General features: G+C 54.0%; 1 protein-coding gene across 4 annotated transcripts in view; it reads right to left on the reverse strand.

The window, feature by feature from the left end:
- The window catches only part of Nol4l (nucleolar protein 4 like), a 121137-nt gene continuing 93424 nt past the window's right edge, over window positions 1-27713 (reverse strand). For all 4 annotated transcript variants that reach the window (XM_076570886.1, XM_006985464.4, XM_042276514.2 and 1 more), the window contains 7 exons: window positions 27403-27544; window positions 11864-12141; window positions 9196-9381; window positions 8925-9116; window positions 8601-8723; window positions 7821-8022; window positions 1-4296 (listed from right to left, as the gene is read on the reverse strand). In XM_076570886.1, coding sequence (XP_076427001.1) covers window positions 4079-4296; window positions 7821-8022; window positions 8601-8723; window positions 8925-9116; window positions 9196-9381; window positions 11864-12141; window positions 27403-27544 — 1341 coding nt within the window. In that variant the 3' untranslated portion in view covers window positions 1-4078. The remainder of the gene's footprint in view (window positions 4297-7820; window positions 8023-8600; window positions 8724-8924; window positions 9117-9195; window positions 9382-11863; window positions 12142-27402; window positions 27545-27713) is intronic.

Raw genomic sequence — 27713 nt, forward strand, 5'->3', positions numbered from 1 at the left:
TTTGTTGTTCAGTGTTTATTAAGTAGATTCAGTCTGGTATATGATATACAGTTTCAAAAGGAAAAGGATTCCACATACTTATGACATCAGTGCATTTAGCAGTAATACCATGGAGATAACCGCTCATTAACAGCTCATTGGTCTTCTGGTAAGTGAGGGAAAGAGGGCGTTGGCCTGTGCTAGTCATTCCACAAACAAAACAGAATTTAGTAGCCGCATCACGTAGAAAGACACATCCTAAGAATTAAAGTATTTAGCCACATTTACTGGGAAACTACAGAACACAAACACTTGATAGAGCATTGAGGAGGAGGTCCTCACCTGCTTAGAAGAGCCACATTAAGTTGCATAGGTGCATATCTGTAAAAATATAATTTAGCGGTGAAACCATTGATGAATAAAGTCACCTTTAAAAGTTGGTGCCATCCACTGCTTGCGGTAAGTGCCTTATGCTTACTGTCTGGAGCCCCTGACCCTCCCCAGAGGTGGTGGGAACCCTGAAGAAGTGCTTGTACCATCTGCACCGAAAGTCACAGTCTCACCTGACATGGAACTCTTGCTCTTCCAAAATGTGTCTCAGTTATGCCAGCAGATTGATGACCTCTTGTGTTGTCCCTAAATCCTGCCTGGCTTGCTCCCAAGGGCCCCATGAGTCCTCTTGACCTTCTTCCTATTGCCTGCTGTCCAAAGCACTTCCTCCCAGAGCTGGGCAGTGCAGTCCTTCCTTACAGCCTCCTCTATGTGCTATCCCCCACCCAGCAGACAAGAAGAGCTATCTTGATCCCTCTCCTCAGTGAACACATGAGAAGCACAGGGCGTCCACCAGGCAGAATGTGTTGGCAAATCTGAGTTCCAGGTGGTGTAGGTTTTTGTTTTTAGGTGGAAACGGGTACAAAGTGAGAGGTTTTGCTTTGTGGCTATGCTAAGCAGATGAGCTAGTGAGGTGCATCTTCCTCCTCGAGCGCGCGTCTTGCAGAACACACAGGGATGGGGCGTCTGTACATGTAAACAGTACACTTCCACTGAGTCCAAAATTAGGAGCAAAATACAAAGGTTCACATTGGTCTTAGGTAGATACAGGCAAGAGAGGATCGAGCTGTTGAGCTCAGAAACAACAAAACAAAGTTTCTAAAGCACCACTAAATTATATAAAAATCAGACCACGGACGGATTGAAACTGGTATTCTGGTGAAATACTTTACTATCTTGTAAAAAGTTTTACAAAAAATTACAAATTAAAAGTATCAACCCTCTGAGTTCAAAGCAGCATTTTGAGAATGAACTGGTAGTTAATCCTATAACCACCTGGGGAGTCATATGTGGCCCTTGAGAATAGGGAGGGACAGATGGGTTCCATCTGTTCCAAGTCCTCTAAGACCCTCCTAGACTGCCTGCCCCTCCCCAACACCATCCTTGGGAATAAACTGTCCTTTTGTTGAGTGGTGAGAGAAAACCCCTTTCAGATGGGTCATGTACACTACCACTGGTCTAACAGGTCATCCACCATTTCTTGACACCTGCAGGCATCTGCCCTGCAAGGACTCTGAGATTGGTGTATCCTACACTGGCATTTCCAATGAACTTGAGTTCACCAATGATGACTTTGTGCCCTGAGCCTTCCATCAGCCTGAAGTGGCTGTAGGACAGGGCTCTGAGAAGCTCCCCCTTGGAAAAGGCAGGCCCAAGTCAGGAGGGGAAGGCTTGAAGCTGCATCTTTCAAAACAAAAGCAAAACAGAACCAGTCCCCTGACTGAACTAGGTAATGGAATCCTGTCCCCACACTATCTTGCTCCTGACAATGGCTGTCTCTGAGGCTTTGGGGACAGCTTCCCCGGGAGGAAGTCCAGGTCAGCATGGTAGATTCCACTGTCCTGCAGTCCCTCTGGAGGCCATCAGCACTGCCATTGGTTCTGGTGCTCTTGAAAACGTGGAACCTAGGCTCACACTGTCCTCGGAGCAGGCTGCCGGTGGCTGATCGAGACTGCCTGCCTGCACTTAGGGAACATCCCTTAGGTGTAGATTATGCTCGCTCTTACAGATGTGTCCCATGGGGGTGGAGGGGGGATTCCCTGCCTAGTCTCTTCTTTCGTCTTCCAAAAATGCAAACCATTTGTGTCTAGCCTGGGTACTGCCTCTGGGAGCAGAAATAACATGGTAAGCAATTGATACCAGAAATTCTAGGGCGGCGATTGTCTCTGCCAACTTTTACATTAATATTTTCACAAATTGCCGGGGGTAACATTTTGCAAAAGATCTGATTACTTTGTAGTATTCACACACAAAAATAAATATTTACACAAATTCAAACATCCAGGAGTCCTACTGAGCAGGTGGGGAACTGGGCACATGGTCGGCCAGCTGTGGGGAGGCCCTGGGCACTGGAGCTTGTGCTGTACGAAGGGGGCTCAGGTGTCCTGGCCCAGTCCAGAGGCCTGGTTGGTGAGCGGGCACATGAAGGCAGAGGTGGTGTGGCTGGGTAGGCATTGGAGGCCACATGAGAGACCACATTTAAGCCCAGGGTGGAAGTGTGCAGGGTGGGGCGCCCTGCCTGCCCACCTGTTTGAGGGGTGGTCTGTCAGGCTGCCCACAAAGCAGTCCCTGCCATAAACCAGTTTGGGAAGGGGCACCTGCTCTGGGATCCAGAGTGGCTCTCTGGTTATCCTGGTGGCCACTCAGCCCTGGCTCCCCTGAGGCCTCCTTGCTCTGAGGGAGGAAAGGCAACAGGGCTTCTGCCAGCTCTGGGCAGGGGCAGGCAGCAGAGTGCTGCTGTCATGGCTACGGAGTGTTGAGGGAGAGGCCCCTTGGCCTGCTGAGGTCTGGGTGAATCCCTGGTTTTAGCAGCACTGGTAGGTATTGCACAGAGCAAGAGGAAGTGCCTATCAGGAAGGAAAGAAACCAGGTCAGCTTTTTCTTGTCCCTTGTCACACTCCAGGGACTGGGTTTCTTATAGGACAGGCCTTTCCCCACTTCCATCACCGATCTGATCCCTTTACTCCCATCGTGAGGTGAGAGGTGGAAGCCTTAGTCCACCCTGGAGCACACAGGCCTGACAAAGGGAGCTGGCCCTGAAGAAGTGGCCCTTCCAGCAGGTTATCTGAGACCGGGGCCTGTGTTCATCAGACCTGGGTCCTTGACCAGCTCCCAGCACTGTATCCTGTCAAGCATCTACAAGAGCCAGGCAATGGCAAGCTGCTGGTTTTAAGGGCCAAGCCCCTCTGGGCTCTGGCTCTTGGACACTAGGTCTGATTTAACCCCCAGCAGCTAGTTAAAGAGTTGGGGAGACAGTCATTCAGAACACGCTTGGAGCACATCCTGGAAAAGCCCACGCTGGAGTGTGAGGTAGAATACAGGTGACCGTGTGACGGAACTCTGGAGGATGGGTGGTGCTTCTGTTTGCAGTGGGTGTGGGTGAGGTCCTCCTGTTTGCCAGTGCCTGGCAGTATCCCTGTGGCAGCACTGGGATGTGCGACAAGACAGCCTAGTGGAGTGTGGTGGCCTTCCCAAGGGTGTGCTGGGCCTACTCTGCTGGCCCCCAGCCCACGTCAGTGTAGTGATATGGAATGTTAGGTACAGGGATACATCCTTCTGATCATACAGACAAAGACTGGCAATCTGTACAAACACAAAAGAATCCATTTCAGAAAAATAAATTACTAAGGGGAGAGGAAGAAAGGGTCCACGTTTGCTCTTCTCAATAAATATGCAATTCTGCTCACCTAAGACTTCAAAGGTAATTATTGGGATGGGGGTTCTAACATCAGGGTCCATGAAGGTGATTCTAAATAGAGCTGCAGCCCCTGTGCCTTGTCAGGGGAGCCCCAACCCTTTTAGAGCTGCCCCATTGGCCTCTTTCCAAGCAGGTCAGAGCACCCGTGTGGTGAAATTCCAAAAAAAAAAAAAAAAAAAAGTGTCCTTGTGCCCAAAGTCTCAGATGCTCGGAGTGTGGCTAGAAACAGCTCTTTTGGATCCCACCTCTCTCAGAAAACAATGTACCAACTGGTGAGGCAGGAAGCTGGGTCCAGGCTGGGACAGCCTCCTTCCCTGGCGTCGGCGTCGTGCATTCTGGGGGCCAGTGGGGTCAGTTCTGCTGTAAAATGAGGTTTTCCAGTTCATCCGCAGAACGCAGCAGGAAGGCTGCAGACTCTCGGTAGCCGGCAATGAGCTGCCTCACAGCGCTGATCTCCGTGGGGCTGAGCTGAGCTGTGGGCATGGTCCTGCTGGTGCTGTTGCTGGAAGGGGTGGGCGTGGGGGGGGTGGGGGTAGAGGCCCCACCTTTCATGCTGAGGTCTGTGGGCCCTGTGGAGAGGAAAAGATGATTCTTAGACTCTATAAATTTTAGAGGAAGTGGAAGCCCCTGCCTGTATCTGGGAAGGACACCCAGCCAGCCATGCCTTGTGTGTTCTGTGACTGGGGCATAGTATTGGATGGAGGCCCTGGTCTATTTCCCTGATGGCTGTATTCCCAGGATCTAGAATAGGGCTTTTACATGACAAGAGTTCGAGGTTGAACCTCACTATCAACCCTATGACAGGCAAAGTTCACATGGGAAATGTGTAGGTTCTGCCTTAGGAATGGGGTGGCATGCATCAGGCTTTAGCATAAGCCACAGCAGGGCTCCAACCTAGCTTCCGGCCTCTACCCACGCCTTTCACTACTTTTTGAGGACTCCCATCAGACACATCCCAGCTCTGGTCCCCAGAAAAGGAAAAGGCGGCCTTGAGACAGCATCTATGCCATTAACTCCTGAGCCCTGCCTCGCCCTGAGTGGTGGTCAAGACTGGAACAGGAATAATAAATAGTCCCAGGGGGGAACTGTACTACAGGCACTGTGGGAAAGGGCTGTTGGTGTGTTTGGGGGGCAGTAAGGTGCATGTGCCATCTCTCCACAAGAAAGCTGAGCGGGGAAGGGTGCAGCACACAGCACCATATTGCAGTGAGCCCTGGGAACAGCCACCATTCCAGTTTGGAAAGGCAGTGAACACCCAGCCCTAGAGGATGGGGGAGGGGCAAGGTCTGCTGAGCCTCAGCACCTTGGCTCCTTGTCCTCTGAGGAGTTCTCTGTCCCAAGTGAGAAGGCTGATGCTCCTGGGGAGAAGAAATAGAAACCACAGGACCCAAGGAGGTTTTCTGGAGAAACTGTCTGCTGTCTGCCCCCTACTGGCCAGCTGTGGCAGCAAAGGAACCCAAGGTCTGAAAACCCCTAGGGATCACAAGCCACCTCTTTGCCTCTCTCCCTTAGCAGCTCCATGGAGTGGGCTGCCAGCACTGGAATTCAGCAGGTTCCTTCAGCAAGTCCTTTTCTGCCACCTGACTCCTCCCAGCTCCAAATGATCCTGGGGAAGCACAGCCAGAGCCCAGCAGACAGGCTTTTCAGCCTGTGGGAGAACTAGCTGCAGTGCCCAGAGACTTCTCAGTAGGCCTGGGACTTTTGGAACAGACTTCCAATAGGTAGACATGGAAGTGTTTGGAGCTTGAAAAGCCTTGTAGGTGTGTATCAAGAAAGCAAGCAATGAAAAGAGCTGAGGAATGAGAGACCATGTACTTGGTGAGCCCTTTCCACCCTAGGTAGCTCATTTTCCCAGCTGCTGCCCTGCGTCCCCTGCCCTCAGCCTTCATCTTGGAGGCTGTCTTACATGATGCTCTTCTGGGCCATCAGCATGTCTCTACTTCCCTGTTCACCGCTGCATTTACACTGTAGAGATGGACAAACCTTGTCTTGGAGACATCTAGACTAGAAGGAACATCTAGGCATAAATTTTGGAAACAACTGTTGCTAAAAAGGAAGTTGGTGCAGCCGCTGATTGGGAAAAGAAGTTGGTATCTGATTTGAACAGTTTGTAAACAGTTATTTTTCCCTCTAACCAGAAAACGTGGATGGTTTGCTAAAAATATTTCCTTGGGGATGTAACTCAGTGGGTGAAATACCTACTCTGGGTTCAGTTTCTAGCACCACAAAAATAAATAGTCCTGGTGTGGTGGCACACACCTTTAATCCCAGCACTCAGGAGGCAGAGGCAGGTGGATCTCTGTAATTTCGAGGCTAACCTGGTCTACAGAGTGAAACCCTGTCTCAAAAAACCAAAATAAATAAAAACAAATGACTACGTAACAATGCTCTTGGAATTGAGAAGGCAGAACAGTAAGTCTGTTATAATCACAGTGTGTTGCAGAACCAGAACCAAGGGGACAGGACAGGTTTGATTCCCTCTGGGTGGTTTGGGGCCATCCCTGTGCAGGCTCTGGTTACAGCCAGACTCTCCAGGTTGCTAGTGGTCCCTGTGGGGCTAATGTGGGCACAAACTGCGTAGCACCCCAGGCCAGAGGAGCAGGCTCTGATTCTCCAATGACAGCCTGAGCAAAGTGAGGAGGAAAAGCCATTAGCATAGCTGTTGTGGGCTTCCTCGAGCTGAATCAAGCGGGAGGGACGGCTCTGGGACCCAGCAGCTACTGCTTGTTCTCCTCTGCCACTGGTGCTTACAGGACAAGGCTGTTCCCAGTGAGGAGGAAATGGTCAGCTCTTGGTTCAGAGATGGGATACATGGGGCACACAGCTGCCCCCTGATCTCAGTTCTGGCTGCTCTTCATGTCTTTCAGGATCCATAACCTCATGAGAGGCCAGGGAGCCACCAAAGCTGCAGTCCTAAGACAAGCCATGCTGCGTATACCAGGTGAAGACTGGTACTGCCTAGGTATGACTGGGCACCAGGTCATCCTTACCTCAATCAATTGGTACTAGTGTCCCCAAGAGTTCTAACTTCCCAGATCCTGAAACCCACTTCCGATACTCCAGCAAAGGGACAGCCATTCTACCCTTGGTATGCACCACTCTTGGCCTGGCTCTAGGGATTAGGCCAGACAGCCTCTTATTTTAGGTTAAGACGCATAAGAAGGGATGAGAGGCTAAGCCCAGGCAGAGACCTTCCAGACACTAGCACTTCTTCCAGTTCTGGAGCACAGTGAGCATGAAGGTGTGGAGCAAGGGGTGGGTGGCGAAGGCTTGGGCTTCCTACTAGGGCTAGAAACTGGCCCTCTCTCTACCTTGCTACTCAGGGACAGTCAGGGGCCTGTTAGCCCGGAGCTCCCCGGCCAGCAAGTGCCTTCCTTTCCTTCCGCCTGCCCCCTGAAGCAGCAACGTGATGTTTTCAACTTCCTTCACTCCTTGGCCCCTGAATAACATGGAGGCACACTGCCTCTGCTTCCTGCCCTGTCCCTGGAAACATTCTCATCACAGGGCTAGAATAGGATGATGGAGGCTAAGCCCCTCTGTGTTTAAAGCCTATGAACTCCCAACCCCCACCAAAGCCCAGCATCCCCACCCCTCCCCACCCCCACCACAATGCGCCTGCTGGAGAGGCCTTGACGCCTGTTCCACTCCCAGGTAAGACAATACCTAATGCCACAGGAGGGGCAGAAGGTATCTGTCTCTGTCTTCCCTCCACCCCTAGGTGCTACCTGCAGCAGAGGGATGCTTCCTGGGAAGCACTTGCCAAGCTGCCCAATTTAGGCATGGAGCAGAGAAACCTAATGTTTAACCATCACCCAAATGACTGAAATGGGGGCTCCATGGATAGAAGCTGAGCCAGATCCTGGCTCTACTGCCAATTCACAAGAGGCCTTTCAGGGAATGGAACCGGAGAGGGACACTTGCAGTGACAGCAGAAGCAAGTGCCACTGGAGAAGAGAAGGGAGCCAAGGTTTTCCTGACCTCATCTAAAGACCGGCTGCTGACAGGGGAGCCGAGCCATTGCCCCACCCCTCCCAAGGGCTGCTGTGCAGACCCAGCTAGGCACTCTCTGGAGAACAGGCCTGCCCCTACTTACCGTTACTGTGATTTCCTGTCTGGAGGGAAGCAGAGGGCTGCAGGTTGCTGCTCAAGGAGCCGTAGCCACGGTAGCTGTAGTTGAGGCCACCGTTGACATACACAGGGTCCTGGGAGTAGGCAGAGGCTGGCAGTGAGTAGGTGGAATGGGTGATGGCTGCGGAGTCCCGAGAGTGCTGCTTATCCAGGGCTATGGGTTCATCCTGCAGAGGAGAGGACAGTGCTGGGAACCAAGGAACAGCAAACCTAACCACTGTCCCTGACACAGGGTAGGCAACGGCCACAGTCCTTTGGTTCCTGGGACCCAGTGCTATGACTTGACCTAGGGGATGCAGTTGGTTCTCTTGCCATGGGCATCTTACCTCAGGGATTTCCCCTGACGACATCTTTCTGTGGACATACTTGACTGTCACTGCCTGGTGCAAAAGTCCTCTCTGTACTGGCCGAGAACCTGTCATCTCCCTGTTCCAGTTTTTTCGAGTCTTAGGGTTACCAGGGATGCACTTCCACATCCAGTCAGCCTTCCTTTTGACAGGTCCGCCAGTCCTTAGTGACTAACCCCTCCAGCACCCACCCCACCCCCCACCCCCACCCCCCCGCACCTCCCCTGGCACCTGCCTCTCTCCATCCTTTCTGCCCCGCCACAGCACTGTCAATCTCAGACTATGTGGTGACTGCCCTCCCACCTCACTGGGTACCCCAGCTGCGGGTACATGTGGAATGAGCAATGGCCGCTGCCCCTGGGGTGAGACACCTTTGAACAGCCAGCATGGTCACGTACTTGTGAGGACTGGTAGATCTCCAGGCGCATCCTCTTAGCTGCTTTTCTGGTCTCGCTCTCACAGGCAGCTGCGAGGATGTTTTCTGCCATGGCTGAGGTCAGGTGAGGAGGAGTGGGTCTGGTCTGCAGGCAGAAGGGACACAGAGCTGCTGTGTGGGCTGGAAGGACCCTGGCCAGGGGTAGGGCATGGCAAAGCCGGGGTTTGGGCTCCAGCATCTGATTAACAGCCTGTTTTCCTCATCTGTGGAACAGACCTACTGAGAAGTTGGGGTAAGGAGTCTGGAGGACAGCCACAAGCCAGGGTGGCCAGGAGGAGGTGCTCACCATCTCCATGCCATTCTTCTTCATGCGACGACAGGACTTGAGGTATGTGCGGATGCGCTTACGGGCCCGCTCCTGGAACTCGGGAAACTGCCGGCTACATGACTCAATGATGGCCTGGATCTTCTCCTTGGGCTGCTTGGAGATGGGCACCATGCGGTCCAGGTTCTCATCCACAAACAGCCGCACAAACATCTAGGGAGACACAGGCCATGGGAGGGACTGGCCTCGCCTTAGACTCATCCCTGTCTCACCAGCCCTGCCTGGTACTCACATTGAAGGCCTTGAGCCGCTCAGGGTCCATGCCCTCTGAGTCATTCATCTTGTCATTGTCCTCATGGTCGTCATGATCATCATCGTCATCATCGGCTGCAGGGGCCCGGCCCACTGTCAGGTCCTCAGGACAGCCACTGACTTCAGTCTTGATGGAATCATAGCTCCCAGAGCTGTAGGGGGGAGACTGAAACCGGGCAAGAGACAAAGAGACAAATCAGATGGCTGCCTACTTGGTCTCCCATGGTAAGCTTGGGGACCAGGTTGTTGAGCTCATCCAGCTGCCTCAAGAGTCTTAGCTGCAAGCTCCTCAGCAAGTGAACCCTACCTCCCACTATGAACCAAGAGGAACAGTTCTGCCCCAGTGTCCCTGGGCTACTGCCAGGAGGGCCTGACTGGAAGAGCAGACAAAGGTCCTGCCTCTTGGAGGCAGTGGGTCAAGTGGAGTAGCAGCTGCTCTGGTGATAGTGTCCACATCAGGACCTGCCATGTTGAGGGAAGGACACAAGAAGAGATTGCCATCAGCCAGCCTCTTCTGTGTGCCAGGATCTGTTTGGGCTTCCAAGGTTCCTCCTGGTTCCCCAAGGGACTGCAACCTTGAGTTGACAAGTGAGCTGTCACCAGAGCAGCGAATGTGCTTGTCTATCGGGAGGAACAGATGGGCCAGGAAAGGGAGGGCCACGAAGCAGAGTGCAGTCCCCAGCTCCCAGACGAGGCTGTTTCTGCTTGTTTCCCAAGAGATTACTATGAGTCCTGGGAAAGCAGGTATTCAAGAAGAGGGTGACCAGACGGGCCTGCCTGGTATAGCTCACCTTGAATGGGGAAGGGCTTACGCACTCTGCTCCTACCCACTTTCTGCTTTCAACCAGACAATAGGCAAAGGTGGTAGTGTCCATTCCAGGACTGGTCACATCATGGGAAGGACACAAAAAGGATTCCCATGAGTCAGCCCCTTCTGTGTGCTAGGATCTAGTTGGGCTCCTGGGTTTTCTCAGCCTGCACCAACGGCCTGTTTCTCCTTGGACTATGGCTTCTGCTTTCACCTGCTTCCCAGCTACTAGCTCGCCCCTTGGGACCCAGCTCCACAATACTCTGCAGAGCCCTGGCTCTGATGCTGCTGTCGTTGGCTTTCTAAAGTTTGTATCTGTGGTGTGCCCTGACCCCCTCATCTCTTCCCTGAAGGACACAGGCATACAGTGGCTAAGTCGGGCCTAGGAGGACACACAGTTGCAGTCAGGCCCTGTGATGCGGCCACAGCCTGGCCTAGAAGGACCTGTTGCTTTCTGAGGAAAAACTCAACAAAGACACACATGGCCTGGTGTCTCTAGTCCTCAGGCTCCCCTCGATATGACCACACAAAGACCTAGGGTGCAGAACTCCAGCCCTCCAGAATAATAGTGTAGGGTCAAAACACATGCAGGGCATAGGCTGGATACCAGCTCACTCTGATGCCATGGGCATGTCAGATCTGCAAGTGATTCTTTAGCTGAATCCTCTGCCAGGGAAAAAGCCAACGAGGAAACTGTAGGAACCCTCAGTGCCCGCCCGTGTGGCCATATGGCCATGGTGGCAGTGGCTAGAGGGCTCTGCTAAGCCAAACTTGCTTCCACGCTGGAACAGCTGCTCTCTCTGGCGCCTGGACCTACTTCTACCCTCATCCCCATGAGCTGGGCTACACATGTGGCACAACGCTTCCGTCACATTAGATCATGTCCTGGGCTTGTGTCCCACCCCTCTGCAAGAGACAGGCCAGGCCAGAAGAGTCTGCTGGGAGTAGGCAGGTGGGTTCGGGTGGCTGGCAGAGTGGAAGAGGTTCTCCAGGAGAGCTGGCAGCTGTTCTCAGGAAACCTTAATGGTGCAGGACAGTATGTGAAATGATGGGCCATGGTTGGGGACCCACCCTGCCCACCTCTATACCCACATCAGCCTGGTCAAGAGAGGAGTTCCAGGCCCTCATCCTGACCACTCGCCCCTTTCTGCATCATCTGAAATCTAGGGACAGGCAGACTGAGTAGCCAGGAAGTACGAGGTCTGTGCCGCCTTTTCCAAAGGTGAACGTGTACACTGGGGAGGAGCACACGAGCCATGGTGTGTGTGCAAGTCAGAGGACAATGGGAGCTGGTTCTTTCCCCCGACCTTTATGCAGGGTCAGAGGATCAGACTCAGGTCACCTTTAACAACTGAACCTTTGGGAAGTTTTTGTTTTCCTCTGAGATCTCACTGTGTAGCTCAGAGTGTCCTGGAACTCACTATGTAGCCTAGGTTGCCTTCAAGCTCCGCGCCCTCCTGCTGCAGGCAGACTCTGAGTTCCGGAGTTACGGGCGTGACTCCCACGCTCAGCAATGTCTTGCACTTCGGTGCCCACTGTGCCCCTTGCTGCTGTTCTTTACAGCAGACTCTGTTCCTGGGAAGGGAATAAGCCTCAGGGACACACATCACCTGCCATCTCTCCACCAAGGGAGGAGCCATCACTTCTCAGAGAAGCGAGACCTATCTGGGGCACCCTCAGCCATCTGCCATTCTAGTGTGTCCATGGCAAAGTGGCCGTAGCCACTACCTTGGCTTGCTGTCACAAATGGGCTGGCTCAGTTCCAACTACACTACAGTCGGTACGACCTCCCTCCAGCCTCCCAGGAACCCAGAGGCACGCGGCCTGCAGCCCCACACACCTCAGGAGTGCTCTTTACCCCATACTTGACGCGGCTCCGCAGCCCGTCAGTGCTGCAGCCGTCGGAGGGGTAGGATGGTGTGCCCAGCGCTGTGCCCGGTGGCAGCTTATCACACAAGTTGATCGGCTGATCCTCAGCGGCAGCAGTGAAGTCCATGGGGGCTGCAGCACCGTTACCATTCATCTCAGGGAAGGCAGGATCGCCCTGTGTGCTGCTTGAAGTGGACGGGTTCAGGGTAGACGAGCCATTGCCGCTGCCACTCTCAGAGGAGGAGTCGTCTGGAATGAGAGCCCTGGGCATGAGGCCCTGTCCCTGCGCCCACTGCTCCAGAGGCCCTGCTGGGTGGGGCGGCCTCAGAGTACCTGTGCTGTTATCCTGGCAGAGAACAAGGGTGCTCTGCTCTCCATACCACATGCTCTGGGGTCGGAACTGAGCCTCAGGCTTACCACCTGAGCTGAGGCAAATCAGGGAAGTGGGACCACGAGGAGCTAAGTGGTCATGACCAGCATATGCAGAGCATAGAGGTTTCTCTTCACCTACAAACCTACGAAGGCCAGAGGCAAGCTCAAGGGACCAGCCTTTCTCGCTGCTCAGAACTGCTCCCCCTCCACCTTCACGTTCTTCTGTACAGGGGGACCTTGAATTTCTCCTTGCCCTGCCCGAGGAAGAAGACCGCTGAACCGCCAAACTCCCTACTCATCCGTGCCTTCCCGTACAAGTCTAGCCAGATCTGCAGCCTCTGCCCTCTGTGCCCGGCCAAGTGGCCTCAGACAGCACAAAGCCAAGTGCTGAGGGGCTGCATCTCCCGTTCCCAGCTGGTCTTCCTGCTTTCTGGCGGCGGGAGCCCCCTGCTGTGGAGAGTGCAGCATTGCAGGATCCAGAGCATAAACTTGAGCGCCAAGAAAAGACATTTTTAGATAAATTCCAGGTTTCTCTTCCCACAGGCCCCTACCTCCTGCTCATTAGCTGGGACCACAGCAGCTACTCTAGACCTCCTGGGGTCACTGTCAGGGGAGCACCTACGTGGATGACAATGGTGCTTAGGTACCCTGGAGGCTCTGCAGCTAGACCCAGAGAGGGGAGGGGCAGGGAGGGGTGGTCAAGGGAGCCCTGACCATAGCCTGGACCAGCCTTTTCCCCAGGTCAGGGTCGCGCTGGACCCCACCCCCACCGCTAGCAGATTATGAAGATTTAGTCCCTAGTGTTGAGCACTGGGCATGAGCGCCGCCTGAACGTCCCCATGGCGACTGAGCGGCTCTAGTGCCCTAGCCAATCACTAGCCTCTCAGCTGCCTGAAGGCGGGGCCGGTCTGCCCATCAAGCAGCCAGGGCCCTGAGTAGAGGGGGATGGGGAAAGTGTGGTGCAGTGACATTCCTCCCCCTCGGCTGCCACAGGTCACGGGGCCAGGCTACACTGCCGGGCCACCTTTAGGCAGTACTGCTCCACCCTCCCTTTATCCTGTGAGCTTGACCCCAGGCCCGGGACCTATCTCGGGGACCTCACTGCCTAAGTCCTCTGCCCTCACAAACGGGCTGGGTTTTTCTCTGGCAGTATCTCCAGCAACAAGTCTAAAAGGCGTAGTGAAAAACGATTCCCTGGCACCATTAACTAAGCACCTACTGTGTGCTGGCCCTATCCCAGACGCAGGGGCAGTGATGACTGGCATGCCTGAGGACCAGCTACATCTTAGGAAGTTTACCGGGAACTGGGGTTTGGTGGGTGCCACCTCCTCAGTATCCTTTCGCAGCTCAGGCCTTCCCTCTGCCATTGCCAGCCCTTTCCTGGAGGTCACTGCCCATGCTCCAGCCTCATGACCTTGCAGCCTGCCCTGCCAGTTCCCATCCTAACCCCTTAGCACAGGGTCTCAAGGCCTGGGTTAGGGCTTTGTGTGTCCTGCTCCTTCCAGTTGGGCCCATGTCAGCCAGCTTTCATGGCCTGACTCTACTCTGCTGCCTTAGGGCACCTGGGAAGAACCATAGTAGAACCTGGTACCTGAGCGGCTCAGGTATCTGAGGCCTGCGGAACAAAGCTGAATACCTACCCTGACACCTCTATCTAGTCTTAGCTACTTCCAAGTTATGACTTCTACCCTACCACAGGCCACTTGCTCAACCTGGAAGGGCACTGGATCCTCCTCTGGAGGGATAAGCTGCTCCTCACCAGGTGCCATGTTACCAACAGTTACTGCAGTCACCACAGGCACCAGGCTGAAGGACAGCTACAGCACCACACCCTGCATGGGGACAGAGGAGTCTCCGGTCTCCTGCTTAGAGCAGGCAACTTGAGTGTGGCTCTGGAGCTGCCCGGGACACTCAGGGCAATCCCAGGGCTCCAACCCAGGGTCAAGATCAGCTGTGATGAGAAGCTACAGGCCCAGGCTCATGCTGTCTGGCTCTCTAGAAAGAACAGGTGCTGGCTCCAGTGGGGGTACCCATCTCTCTGTTTTCAGAGGTCATCCCCATCTGGCAAGGAAGGTGGTTGGATAGATGAGGCCCACAAGACACCAGAGCCTGGGAACTGCTGTGCCCATGGCTGCAACCCTATAGAGGAAACTGGGAACCCATCCTATGATGTAAATATCCAGAGTGACCAGGATACACTATTAGCACCGTAAAAAGTCACTAGAAGTAAATAGGCAAAGTGTGACCTAGCCATACAATAGAAGACTCAGCCTTAAAATGAATCTGATTGAGATATACGCTGCAACATGGAGGACCTGTAAGGACATTATGCCATGTGAAATAAGACAGACATGAAAGGATATAGTGAATGACCCCACTTAACTGCACAGGCAATAATAGAGGAGGCATTCACTGGGGCAAAAAGTGAGGCGGTGCCCCCTCAAGCCCGTGGAGGGAAATGGGCTAATGCTTAGTGAATGCAGAGCTTCTGTCTGGCATGATGAGAAGTTGGGGAAATAATAGCACCGATTGTATTTTGAAGTACTGAAGTATACAGCCCAGAGATTTCATAACCGACAACAAAAAAACTCCAGACAAAAACCCTGAACTTTGAGCAAGCCGATGGGCCCTTACCCATGCTGCACCTGAGGCAGGACACATCCCACATTCTACAATGCCCCGAAAGTCTTGCCCAGCATAGGGGTCCCACCTGGTTGGGCCAGCTCTTTTTTTTTACACAGCGTGATCCAGCGCCACCTAAAAGGAGGCACATGTTTTCCACCTGGGGCGGCTGGTGTTAGCATAATACAAAGGAGCTAAGAACAGGGTAGATATAACCTATGTGACCTCAAAGAGGCCACCTCTTTTTGTGCCTCAATTCCTCTTTCCAATAGCTCTTGCATCAGTAAAACGGCATTTATGATATTATCAACTCTCCCTGGCATGGAGCAGGTGCTCAAACATGAAATCTGGCTTCTTTTACCCAAAACTGTCTTAACTTCATTCTCACCTGCTTCCTACGTTCACGTCCCCCGACTGCAGCATGGGTGTGTGGGGCCCCACAGTATCGTATCAGAGGTGAGCATTACAAGTGGAAGGGGAAGGAGAGTAGAGGGTCTGGGACGTGTACAGGCACCTGCCGCCTAGGAGACTGGGAATCAAGAGCCAGGAAAGTGTCTCCTGCTCTATACCCTACACTGTCCTACCCCACCTCATCCTGGCACAAGCTCTGACAGCTCTTCTGCAGAACTCATCCCAGGGAAGGCGGCCCACAGCGGCACTGTCCGTCGGCCTGCCCTCCTGCCCCGCTCTCCTGCCCCGCCTTTTGCTCACAGCTCACCCTGCCATCTAGCTGTGACCTAGGCCTTTGTACTTCTGTTCCCTCTCGCTGCCACCTGTCTCTGGCTCCCCAGAGCTTGTTCTCCACTTCCTGTTCCTTTATTTCCGGGGCTTTGCTTAAAGGTCACTGTGTCAGGAAGCCTTCCCCCTCCCTCCCCAGCCCCCACACTGACATGCTAACCTCTTTACCTATTTTTCCACCACACTTACCTCCTCCTTGCCATACTATTCATTTACTGTGTCTGTAGCCTGTAGGTAAGTTGCCCCCGGGCCTTGGCAGAGCTCTAGTGTGTAGGCCTGGATCATTCCTGCTTCCCTGTAAGCCACACCCCTTTTTCTGGCAAGGATGTCTGGGTCTTCTAGGGTTCCTCAGGTTAAGCATGTACCCCAGGCCTAGCCAGTCAACATGATCCATCACAGCCACTGGTAAAAAGTCATATGACCAAGCTGGACCTACCAAAGTCAGACCTGAGCTTTTTCTACCTGTTAGGCAGGGCCCACCCTGGGGAGGTTCAGAGATAGGCTGACACAACCTTTCCAAAATCTGCCTATGCCTTAAACCAAAGGCAACCCTGGACTATCTGGTTATGAGAGTAACAACTTCCTTATTGTCAAAGCTAGCTGGAGGCCACTTTACATCACATGGTCTGCTTTGGTCTCTGAGTAACATGGGGGTAGAGGCCAGGCCTGGGGGCAGACTTTCTGCTTCCTACCTATCCTGAGGCTGCTGATACTGACCCCTGAATGCCAGAACCTCACCTCCCAGCCCACAGGGTTTAGGAAAGGGGACAGAGATCCAGTAGCTGGGGTCTGATCCATGGCAAATTCTTCCTCACTCTCCAAGAAACACGACTTAAGAGGCACCCAACCCCACGCCTGAACGGCACATGGTGGGCTGGGCCAGCAGTTTCGGCAGGCCTCACTTTCAGCCTGACCTTGGGCACAACCACCTCCTGGACTCCTCTTATCTGCAGCCCAGGGAGTTGCCGCTGACGCCCTCTTGGGCTCCAGTGTTTTATGACTCCATGAAATAACCAGCTGGCCCCACAGCACTAAAGGCCTAGTGCCAGGGCCCTCTGGAGGCTATGGCCTCTCCTGTGAGGTATTCTTTAGGACCTACTCAGACCTGGAGCTGGAAACGCAAGAGGTTCAGGTGACCCTCTGGCCCCTACCTGGTCTTCATCTTGCGGTTATGCCAAGAGTCCCCTCTAGGGCATGCACCTACCTGAACCCAGAACAACACTGGCAGGTCACAGCTGCCCACCTGTGACTGTGTGAACAGCCTGGAGAGGTGCCCTGGAGGTTTTGGGGAAGCAGCAGGGATGTATCTCTTCTGTCCATTTCCATAAAAATGGTCCTCTTGGCAAAGGGTGACTCCCTAGGCTGGGAGGACCCAGAACCCACCACCTGTGCCTGGAGAGCCCTAGGGCAGGGGAGGCCTGCCATGCCCATCTACTGTAACGGGGTGATGTGCTGCTATTCAAATGGGAGAATTACTGATGAATGGGGGAAATTGTTCCTCCTTCTGTCCCGTCTCCAGAAGGAGACAAAAACTCCTTTTACCTCAGCAAACAATGCCCTTATGTGGGCGCCAGCGCCCTGCAGCCTGCACAGGCCCAGCTCTGTGCAAGCCGCCAATCACCACTGTGGGCTCTGGGGCCACAGCCAGTGGTACCCTTCCCCGGTGGGCAACCCACACCAGCCCCCAAGCCAGGCTGGAGAGGTGGCAGGGGCACAGGAACCTATGAGTATGGCACACGGGCAAGCTGCCTGCTGCAGCAGAGGTGCAGGGCTGGAGGCAGCATGGGCCCCTTGGTGAAGCTCTGGTCAAAGCAGCAGCCAGGCAGGGGCGAGGAGGGGCATCAATAATTCACACACAAAAGCTGGGAGCCCGGAAGGAGGGGGAAGGTGAAGTGCTAGAGCCGTTAGCTGCCGCGCCGCCCCCCAGCCCCCCCCCGCCCCCCCCACACTGTATATGCCAGGCAGGAGTCACTGAAGGTCTGGAAGGAGCTCTGGGCTGCAGGCTGCCACACCGACTCCTCTGAATTTGGAGCACACCCTCACTAGGGCTCCCACCTCATCCTTCAGCCCTGCCTGCTTTGACAAAGGCCAGTGGTGGCCTGGGTAGTGTTTACGTAATGCATAGTTCCAAGGAGCTCCAAACTCCTGGCGCCCATCTGTGCTCTCTGAAGGCAGGCAGAGGGACAGGGGTCAAACAGGGGCCAAGGGACCCGACTGTCCTAAGTGATAAGGCCACACCGGGCATGTGACTATCCACATGAGGCCGTATTCTCTACTTGATCTTCAGGCTCTGCTGCCACCCAGCTTCTCTCGAGTGCCCTGGTTCTCTCCCTGTGGTTAAGCAGCCTGGTAAGGCCAAGGCTTAGGGGTCACAGAGACCATGCCTACCCCCTCTAGGGCTCCACTCTTTTTCGTTTTTTATATAGATAGGGTCTCACAAATCCCAAGCTGTCCTTAAACTAGCTCTAGGGCTGAGGATGACCTTGAATTTCCGTCTTCTTGCCTCCAAGTGCTTATAGGATGTGCACCATCAGGCCCAGCGGATGCAGTGCTGGAGAAGGAACCCAGGGTTTTATGAATGCTAGGCAAGCACTTACCAACTAAGCTACATCACTGATCCACTCATGTTTCCTAACACACAGTCCTTAATACTCACCCCCGGATCAATAGCACCTGCCTGCCTTCCATCTCGGTCTTGCTCCTTAGGCACCAATGCCTAGGCTCTCAGGAGCAGCCTTGTCCATAAACGGTGTGAGCCAAAGTGTGGTTCTCATTGTGCAAGTGGCCACATTTTTTAAAAAGTGAAAGAAAATTGAAACTAAGGTGGTGGTCCGTTTGGGGTTTGGTGATGGCTTTTTGTACGGTGTTAAGAATGGAAACCAGGGTCTCATGTATGCTATACAAAAACATTAATTTTAACAATGTATGGTAAAGTTAATTGCAGTGATACAATCCTGTAATCCCACTATTATATGAGGCTGAGGCAGGAGAATCAGCTTTGACTACACATAGAAAGTTCAAGTCCAACCAGGATTACAGAGCTGGACCCTGTTTCCAAAAAGGAAACTTGAGTTTCTTTTACCTAATATATCCAACATATCATTTCAATAAGTAATCGGTAACACATTTCTGTTTTTCTGCTAAAGAGCACCAAGCCAGGTATGTTTTCATGAGTGCCACATACCTCTGCACCAACCCTTTCTGAATGTTCAGCAGCTCACACAGCAGGTCTGCAGGTCTGCAGGGACCCCAGGATCTGGTCCCCTGGAGAAGTTCCAAGGTGCAGATAACAGGGGAGTAGAGCAGGTGATCTAGGCACTGAAACCACGTTTGCCGGTGGGCATGGACACCACGTCTGCACCAGATCTGAGTGTCAGGCTCTAGGAGTACAAATACCCCTTCACAGGAGACAGCTCAGTCAAGGCTCAGAGGCTCCCAGGGTAGTCACCAGTCTCCCAGAGTGAGCAGCAGCGCCCAGATGGCTTTACAAAGAATGCCTCAGCCCACCCCCACCCTAGATTCTCCAATACACACTGGCAAATTACGGCCGGCCGGCCAGAGGAAAGGCTCCCAGTATGAAACCCTTGGTCTGTCCTCCCAGACCACCACTTTCTCCGCTCGCTGCAGGCCAAGCACAAATACCAATTCCAAGGGCAAAACTCAAGCTAGACTCCCTAACTGCCTGCTACCCCCAACCCCCACAGATCATGTGTTCTGAGAGCAAGCAGCCACTTCAGGCTACCATGTGTGAGTGATTCATGGGGCAGGGCCTGCCTGGGAGCTTGTATATGGAGTTGGCAGGCCCCTGGCAACCCTTCCTGTCCTCCCGGAAGCTGGTCTAGGGCTGGTGCATCCCAGTCCTTAGGTCAGGGTGATGACGACAATGTGGCCCAGCCACTTCCTGGTTCCTGGGAGAGCCGCCCCCAGACAACTCAGGCCAGGGCGGTACATGCCTGTATGGTCCTACCCAAGCCCTCTTCAGCACAGCAGGGAAGAGGAGGGGCTGTGAGTACTGCTGGATGAGGGGAGTCTGCTGATAGCAGGACTAGAATCTGCCAGATGGCCCCAAGGCCAGGGCTAATCTTCCAGGTCAGGGAGGAAGAGAGGGGGCAGGGTCTCACTCCCTTCACTTAGCAGGGAACCCTCATCCTGTTGGGCCCCAGAACTTGTCCTGTCCTAATATTCTTACCAGGAATTCTAGGGCCCCAGTAACCTAGACAAGGTCAGGGCAAGATCAAGCCTGGCCTGATCCTGTGAGACAGGAATCCCTTGGAGCTGTCTCCTGGCTCCTCTTGCCTTGGCAGGCCGAGTCTGGCCCAGCCTAACACTGTGCTGTCCGCAGACCAGTTTGATGGACACTTTCTGTGACCCAGGATTGCCATATGGCTCCTGACCAATCCTTAGAAGAGCTGGAACCCTGGGGTAGGGTAAGAGAGTCTGTTCCTGTGGTCAGATGTTTGGTGCTTCAAATCAGAGCAAACAGCTCTTGGTTTACAGGGGGAGGAGAGGGCCCAGGCCTGGCTTCCAACCTCACAAGACATGACCTGAGACAAACAGTCAGCGTAATGGACGGACAGGACTAAGACCCACCAGTGTGGGGCAGGGACGCTCCATTTAAAAGGCCACTGTGGGCCTGGCGGTGGTGGCGCACGCCTTTAATCCCAGCACTAGGGAGGCAGAGCCCGGAGGATCTCTGTGAGTTCAAGGCCAACCTGGTCTACAGAGTGAGTTCCAGGAAAGGTGCAAAAACTACACAGAGAAACCCTGTCTCGAAAAACCAAAAAATTCCACTGTGGATAGCTAGGGATATAGATTGAGTGAAAAATGGTGTCTGGCATGCACAAGGTCCTAGGTTCAATCTCTAATAGTGCTGATTTTTTTTTTTTTTTTTAAATAAAGATGGGGCTAGAAAGATGGCTCAAAAAGCCCTGACTGCTCTTCAAAGGACCTGGGTTCAATTCCCAGCACCCACATAGTAGCTCACTGTACCTCCAGTTCCAGGGGATCCGACACCCTCTTCTGAATTCCATGGGCACCAGGCTAACGTGTTGTGCACAGACATATATACAGGAAAAATACTCATACACATAAAATTAGAAAAATAAAGACAAAAAAAAGCAAAGGTAAGAGCCCAGTGTGGAATTGGGCATGGTGGGGCAGGCCTGTAATCCCAGCATTCAGGAGGCCAGGAGGACTGAAGGTTCAAGGCCTGCCTGAACTGCACAGTGAGACCCCTATAGCAAACATAGAGCCTCTAAGGCCATCCCAGGAGGCTGTAGTGGGTACCACTCCTTCATGTGACAATAACCAGGGCAGTGTCTAACCATGAGGACTGCGTCCACAGTGACGCAATTGAAGGGCCAGGAGCTCCAAAGCTGTGGTAAGTGTTGTTCCATATGAGTGCAGGCCTACTGAAGGGTGGCCATGGCAGAGGGGGACCAGAGGTGGCACAGGCCTGGCCCCAACACTCATTCAGCCCTTTCTCTACTAGTCACGCACTCACTCGCCTAACTTCTCACTTGCTAGGGGCACTCTGGGTGGCAGCACACAGGTATGCCGTCACCTGTCTGCTTCTCCCTGGACAGCAACATTACCCCTCAGCTGTCTCCTCAGCCACCTGCGAGCCTCAGAGTGGGTGGCAGGCAGAGGCTGTGTCCTGAGAGAATGTGCACTGTTGACATGGGAGCAGCCATGTCAAGGACTCCAAAGTCTCAGACTCTTGAGAAAGCAGCAAAGCCTTCTCCAGGCTAGGTTCAGGGAAGTGGCACAGCCTTCCTTAGGTTTGAGTATGAATGTTGACAGTCTGCAGAAAATGTTCACCACAGCTTTCTCCCCCAGATGTTTACAGCCTGAAGACTGGCCCCCACAAGAGACTGCTCCACCAAGACCAGCTAAGCTTGCCTCCTTGATCAAGCTGTACACCACAAACCCCGCCTCCCTGTTCAACTGGATGCTGTAACTCCCTCCGCCTCTTTGTTCAACTCTATATTATAAACATGCTGAGCTTCCAGCATGCTGAGGTTTCTCTAGCCCAGAGCTCAGGCCACCCAATTCCAGCTTTCTGTCTGTTGTCCATCTGTCTTTTCTTCATTCGCTTGCTTCCCCCATTCCCTAGAGCCATGCAGAGACGCAGCTGTGAGGGTCTTTATGGACCTGTGGGTGGGAATGGGGAGGAACTGGGGATGCTAAGGGAAGCGGTGAGGGCTCAGACCCACCTGGCATCAGGGTCTTCTTGGCCCACCTGTTTGGCTGGCTTTTAAGACAGGGTCTTTGCTATGTAGCTTAAGTTGGCCTCAAACATGCTATGTAACTTAGGCCCACCACCAATTCACCATCCTCCTGCCTCAGCCTTAGTGCTGGGGTTACAGGAGTGTACTACCATGACCGGCTGTCTCCCTTTCTAAAGTACAAGATCCTAAGGGTTAGGAACACCACTCTACATTCAGGAAGAAGGCTGTGGGCAGAAGCTCATGGGGCCTGAGGAGGCCAAGGAAGCAGGACTGGGCCAACTGAGTCTGGTGAAGGGATCAAGAGAATCTGAAGAGAGACAGAGGTCTTTTGGTCCACAGTCATCACCGACCCCCATTCCCCACCCACAGCCTTTTAGGTGCAGTGGGCCAAGAGCCTCACTCCAGCCTGGCCTAAGATCTTTCCCAATGTCCACACCCCATCCAGTCCTCAACAGCCCAGTAAGGTGGGCACAGGACTCTCCTCCAAGCACGACCACACAAGCGGGAAGGAGCAGAGGCAGGGTCTGGCCCTGTATCAGATAGGAGAGCTAGTGCCTGAGCCTTTTCCCACACCTTCCCAGAGCCCAGGGAGGAGCAGGGAGAGGAGAACAGCACCTGGGAGGACAGCACCCTGAGACATGGGGCTGGCTGGGAGAGGAGGGGCTGTACCACTGTCAGGTTTGAGCCGGGTCACTGGAGCCCACCTGATCACAAGGGGCTGTTCAGCTGCCCAGCTGGCATTCTAGGCGGCAGAAGGCCCAAAGCCTTGGTCTTCTGACAGCTTCTAAGGGCACACAAGATTAGTGGCCACACTAGACAGGTGCTGAGGCTGGCACAGGGTGAGCAACCTGCTTAGAACAGACGATGGGGAAGGGAGACCCACAGCAGAGGACAAGATCCGCCAATAGCAAGCCAGGTCCAGGACAGCCCTCGGCCGCCTAAGCTGCAGGCTGGCTGCGGCTGCCCTGCCTTGCCCTTCTTGGCTGTGGCTTGGGATCACAGGAAGCTTCCGGGCATTTGGGACCCCGAGGCCCCAAGCCCACTCACTCTGCTTCCTCTGACCGGGTGCTGCCCAGTGCCTCCTCTAGGAACCCTTCCCTGGCTCCCATCAGTCCGTGGCTACACAATAGTTATCACTGAGCATCTACTCACGGCAGGGGCTGGGACAAAGCCTAGGACAAATGACTCTAGCTGGCTGCTTCCTGTGGCCTGGTCAAGCCGTTTCCATGTCAGAGACCTAAGGAACTCAATGCATAGGGCCGGGGCTGGGGGCACAGTGGCCTTGGATCACTGGACAACTTTCACCACAGCAGAACCGACGACAGGAAAGGGGGGAGGCCATTCTGTAAGGAGACGCGTAACACAGTAGGATCCTCCCTCCAAAGAGAGCGAAGGACAAGCAGTCAGAGACGCCTGAGGAAAGGTCCTCGGTACTGGTGGCATTTTGTTTCTGCTTCCTTCTTGTGCTCCTGCCCTGAATTCTCTGCAATGCACAAACTAGGGAAGGAAGGGGAGCGCCAAGATCTGTCTGGACAGCCACCGCAGCTGCCCTCAGGAAGGTGACAGCCCCGCAGGGTCCCCACTTCCCTATGCTTGAGGCTGCTCTCCTGCCCAAGCCAAGAGTCTGTGGAGACATGGGAGGGACTGACAACCTCATACGTCACTTGGTCAGGCTGCTGAAAACCCCTCCCTGACTCGTCCAGCTTAGTGCTGGGCACCAGGAGGCTGCACTGGCCTGCAGGAAGTATTAGTCCCAACCTAACTGAGGGAAGCACCCATGTCCAGCAGCAGGTCCCCAGGGACAGGCTGCAGGAGTGCCTCATCTGAGAAGGGCACACATTAGCCCTGAAAGGCTCCAGTGCTGATAATTCCTGCCAGGCAACCCCCAGCGTGGCTGCAGAAGGGCGGAAGCAGGACCCTCCACTGTCCCCTGGCGTGAGCTTCCTGTCTGCCGTGGAGGTGGGGATGAGTAATGTCCGTTCCCTGCCCCCACGCATCCCTTCTGGAGGCCAGGCCTCAAGTTTTCCATTCAGGAAGGGGCACAGTGAGGGCCTAGTGGAGTGGGGGAACAGAAGGAAGAGCTGGACAGGCTCTGGACCCTGGCCCTGCATGGCTGCCCGCAGGAGACCTGCTAGCTGACCTCCTGGGTGTGCATGCGCACTCACATCTCTGTCTACTCACGGATGCTCCCCAATAGTGCCTTGTGCTGGGTCCTGTCTTAGGGTCCCTGGGGTGCTAACAGTATGAGACACGGGCATTCACAAGAGAATCTCACAGATGGACTGTGAGAGAGAGGATGGTGGGCTTTTCAGCTCTAAGGGCTCTACATAGGGTCTCAACAGTGGTCTGTCTTTGGCAGTTCCTAGGCAAGAAGCTTTCCCAAGCTTTCAGAACACACAGAGCCCTGACAGACCCAAGAGAAAGCTCAGACAAAGCCAAGAGCAGGTCTTGGGCTATGCATGGGTAGGAAGAAGAAGGAAGCCCGTGTGACTCTTAGTGTGTGAGGACCCTTGCACCTCATACAAACTCCTGCCAAAGCGAAGAGAGGAGGGAGCCTCTCCTGGTGCTGGTCAGACTTCCTCCACCCTTAATTTCCTCCCCTGTGAGACAGAACAAGATTGATGTCCTCAAACAGGCCTCAAACATGGTCCCCACTGAGAGAGAGCACTGCGGAATGAGGCTTGCTGCCACCACCCGAGAACGGGACCTCAGCAAAGGAGGACAGCAGAACTGCCATAGGTAAGCCTGGGGAAGGGGGCCGGGGACGGACTGGGACAGGAACACGAGGACAGGAGACAGTACAGTGGGGAAGCTGGTGTGCTTTCCACTCTCTGGGTTCAATGGTCCCAACATGGGACCTGCCCTGCCAAGGCCCAGCCTTCTTCTGCTTTTGTTAAAAGTTAAGGTGAGAAGGTTGGCGGCACAGGTCTGTAACCCCAACACTCAGGGCTGAGGGGTGCGTTCGAGGCCAGTCTGGGCCATATATATAGCAAGACCCTGCCTCAAAATTAAACACAGAAATAACGAAGTGCCCTAACCGACGAATCCCTGGAGGTATAACCTGTCCAAACTGTCTGGCTTCTTGCCATCACTCTGGCTTGTATCACGGTAGACAGGGGTGGATGTGCCCAGCAGCCCTGCAGTCCTGGCATACTGGGGTGCGGTCTCAGGAACAAAGAAGATAACCTAACAAGGAGGGGGGTGGGCCTCTATTTCCCTGGCTGCCATGCTCGAGGGCAGTCTCTATAAATGTCAGCTCGCCTTTTCATTTGGGCCACAAACATTCAGCAGGCCCCTATAATGGGCCAGGCATGCAGCTGGAGGAGCACAGGCCAGAGCGAAGGCCAGCACTAACACAGAGCACAGTGTACCTCCTGGAACCAGGGAGGAGGGGCACTCAGATGCCTAGCCATCCAGGGTGCTCCAAAGGACTGGGCCAGGCGGGGTTACGGGGGGGGGGGGGGGGCAGCGGTTTGAGGATAGACACATAAGCAGAGTTATGGCTGGGTGTGGAATGCATTACCAAAGCCACCTGCTGGGCTTGTTCCTACCCTTAGTCCACTAAGAAACATGGGCTCACTCATGGGGGCCAGATTTCAGCTCATATCTATACTGACCACATATTCTGAGACACACCTTGAGGGCTGGACCAGGACTTGAGGCAGTGTTCATGACCAACCAAAACCCTGTGGGAAATCCTTATGAGTAGATACCGTGGTCACCAGCAGGCCCCAAAGACATGAGAGGCACCGGAGACCAGACCAGATGTCTGGGTTTCTTTATGGCATATATATATACCCTCTAGGCTGGCTTCTGGCTAACACATCAGCCTCCAGCCTCCAGAATCAGCCACTGATTCAATAATTAAATTGGTGGCTCATGATCAACATCACCGCCCCCCACCCCCCCACCCCACCCCCCATTCCTAGCTCTGTTGTTTGCCTTCGTCAACACCAGTTCTATGAGCAGGCCAGCCTGCCTATGAGATGTCCAGTGCCCATAGCCAGGAGGGCCTGAGGTATGTGTGACTCTACCCTGCAGGTAGCTGCAGGACAGCTAACCCCACCAGCTTCTGCTTCTTCATCTGCACTGCATCGTCACCAAGTTCTAGATCGTAGCAAGGGATACCAAGGATTTCACAGCCCCAACAGAAATCCCTGTTGGTCTGCTAGCTATTCTGACGACTTCAATCCACTGAGACTCCAAGGTAGTGTTCTCGGGCAGTGACCACGGTTCCAAAAGTGCAGTGAGGAACAACAGCACAACCAGACCTTTGGGAGATCAAGATGCCCTTATTACACTGGACTTTGAAAAAAAAAAAAAATTCTAGATCTTTCTTGGGAAAGCATAACCAAGGGTGCTTGCTAAGCGCTGCTGGCCCAGCCCTTCGATGCTGCTGGGTGTGGTTCTCAGTAAGCTCAGACAGGCTGGAGGTCAGCTGCTGGGCTGTCCCAGCCCCAGAGCCCCCATGTGCTGGCCCCCATTGGGCCCCACCCGTGGGAATGCCATAAGGCAATGCAGTCTGGAGACTCCCAGCACGAGGGGGTCTTGCTGACCTCACGAGGCATCAAGGCACAAAAAGCCTTTTCTTTTCCAGCAGCCTGGCACCCCACTCCTCACACAGCCACCCCCGGGCTCCCCAGCTCCAAGTCCAGACACTTCCAGCTGCCTGTATGCTGGACTCCTCCCAGACAAAGCTGGACTCAGGCTGGGAGGGAGGACCAGCGTGTGGGTTCTGCCATGGAGATGAACTTTGACCCAAACTGCAAGGCTCCTACCCCTTATTTACTCTTTAAGGCTCACCCATTTTTTTTTTTTTTTTTTTTTGCAGAGTTAACATTACACCCCTTTTCAACCCTGCACCTCCCTCCCACATTCCAAGCCCTGACCTTTGACCTCTCCTAATTACCAGTCCCTATACCCCAGGTCTCTGAGGCCTAGCTCCTGGCTCATCATCCTTTACTACTACTAGTGACCTAGTCTCAGAAATAAGAGCCCTACCAGGAGCCTCTGCCTGCAAGTGCTATCCCACATCCCCAACCTGGTCAGGCCCAGAGCCCATTCTCAGGCTCTATATGGAACCATGGAGTGGACATCTGACTTCTGACCCTGGCTCTCCAACCCCAAGAAAATCCAGACATAGCAGCCCAGTCCATCCTGGTCTGCTACCAACTGCCTGGCCACTGACCAGGTAGCCCTGTCCCAAAGCCAACCTCACCCAGGCCGTAAGAACACAGCTCCAAGTCACATACATTCTTGACCTTCCCAGACCTGAATCATGGTAATTCTGAAATCTTCATCCGACAAGCCCATGAACACAGACAGGAATAAATAGACTAGAGGCCACCCCCATGGCCAGTTAGGGGCCCTGCTTATGAGCGCAACCTTCTCTCTCTGGGGCAGCGGGGCTTACAGAGAGGCTGACAATTCCAGCTTTCAAGTACAACAGGGACACCCCAATGTCACCTGGGTCCCACCCCCCAGATTATGTGCAGGCCACTCACAGGACAGTGAGTGCCCTTCCTGCCAGCTGCCAAGGGGCACTCACCGTCCTCTTGGCTATGGAGGTTCTGCGGGCTCCGCATCCTCTCCTCCTGGCTGGGGCTCAGGTTGGAGGCCAGGTGGGGGTCAGCTGACATCCATGTGGAGTCATTCATATCAAAGTCTTCACTGCTCACAGAAGTTTCATCCTGAGCAGAGACAAAGAAGGCAGGCAGGTGTTCAACAAGAGCAGTGCACACTGAGTCTGGGTGGTCCCAGAGGGCACAGGGAGCCCCAAGACATCTGCAGTGAGGGCTGGATGGCACGCCCCTGACCCCTGAAGTGGCGTGGGCTCCGGTTCCTAGCGGAAGCTAGGGT

This window comes from Peromyscus maniculatus, chromosome 4 (genome assembly GCF_049852395.1).
Source record: "Peromyscus maniculatus bairdii isolate BWxNUB_F1_BW_parent chromosome 4, HU_Pman_BW_mat_3.1, whole genome shotgun sequence".
NCBI classification, from domain to species: Eukaryota; Metazoa; Chordata; class Mammalia; order Rodentia; family Cricetidae; genus Peromyscus; species Peromyscus maniculatus.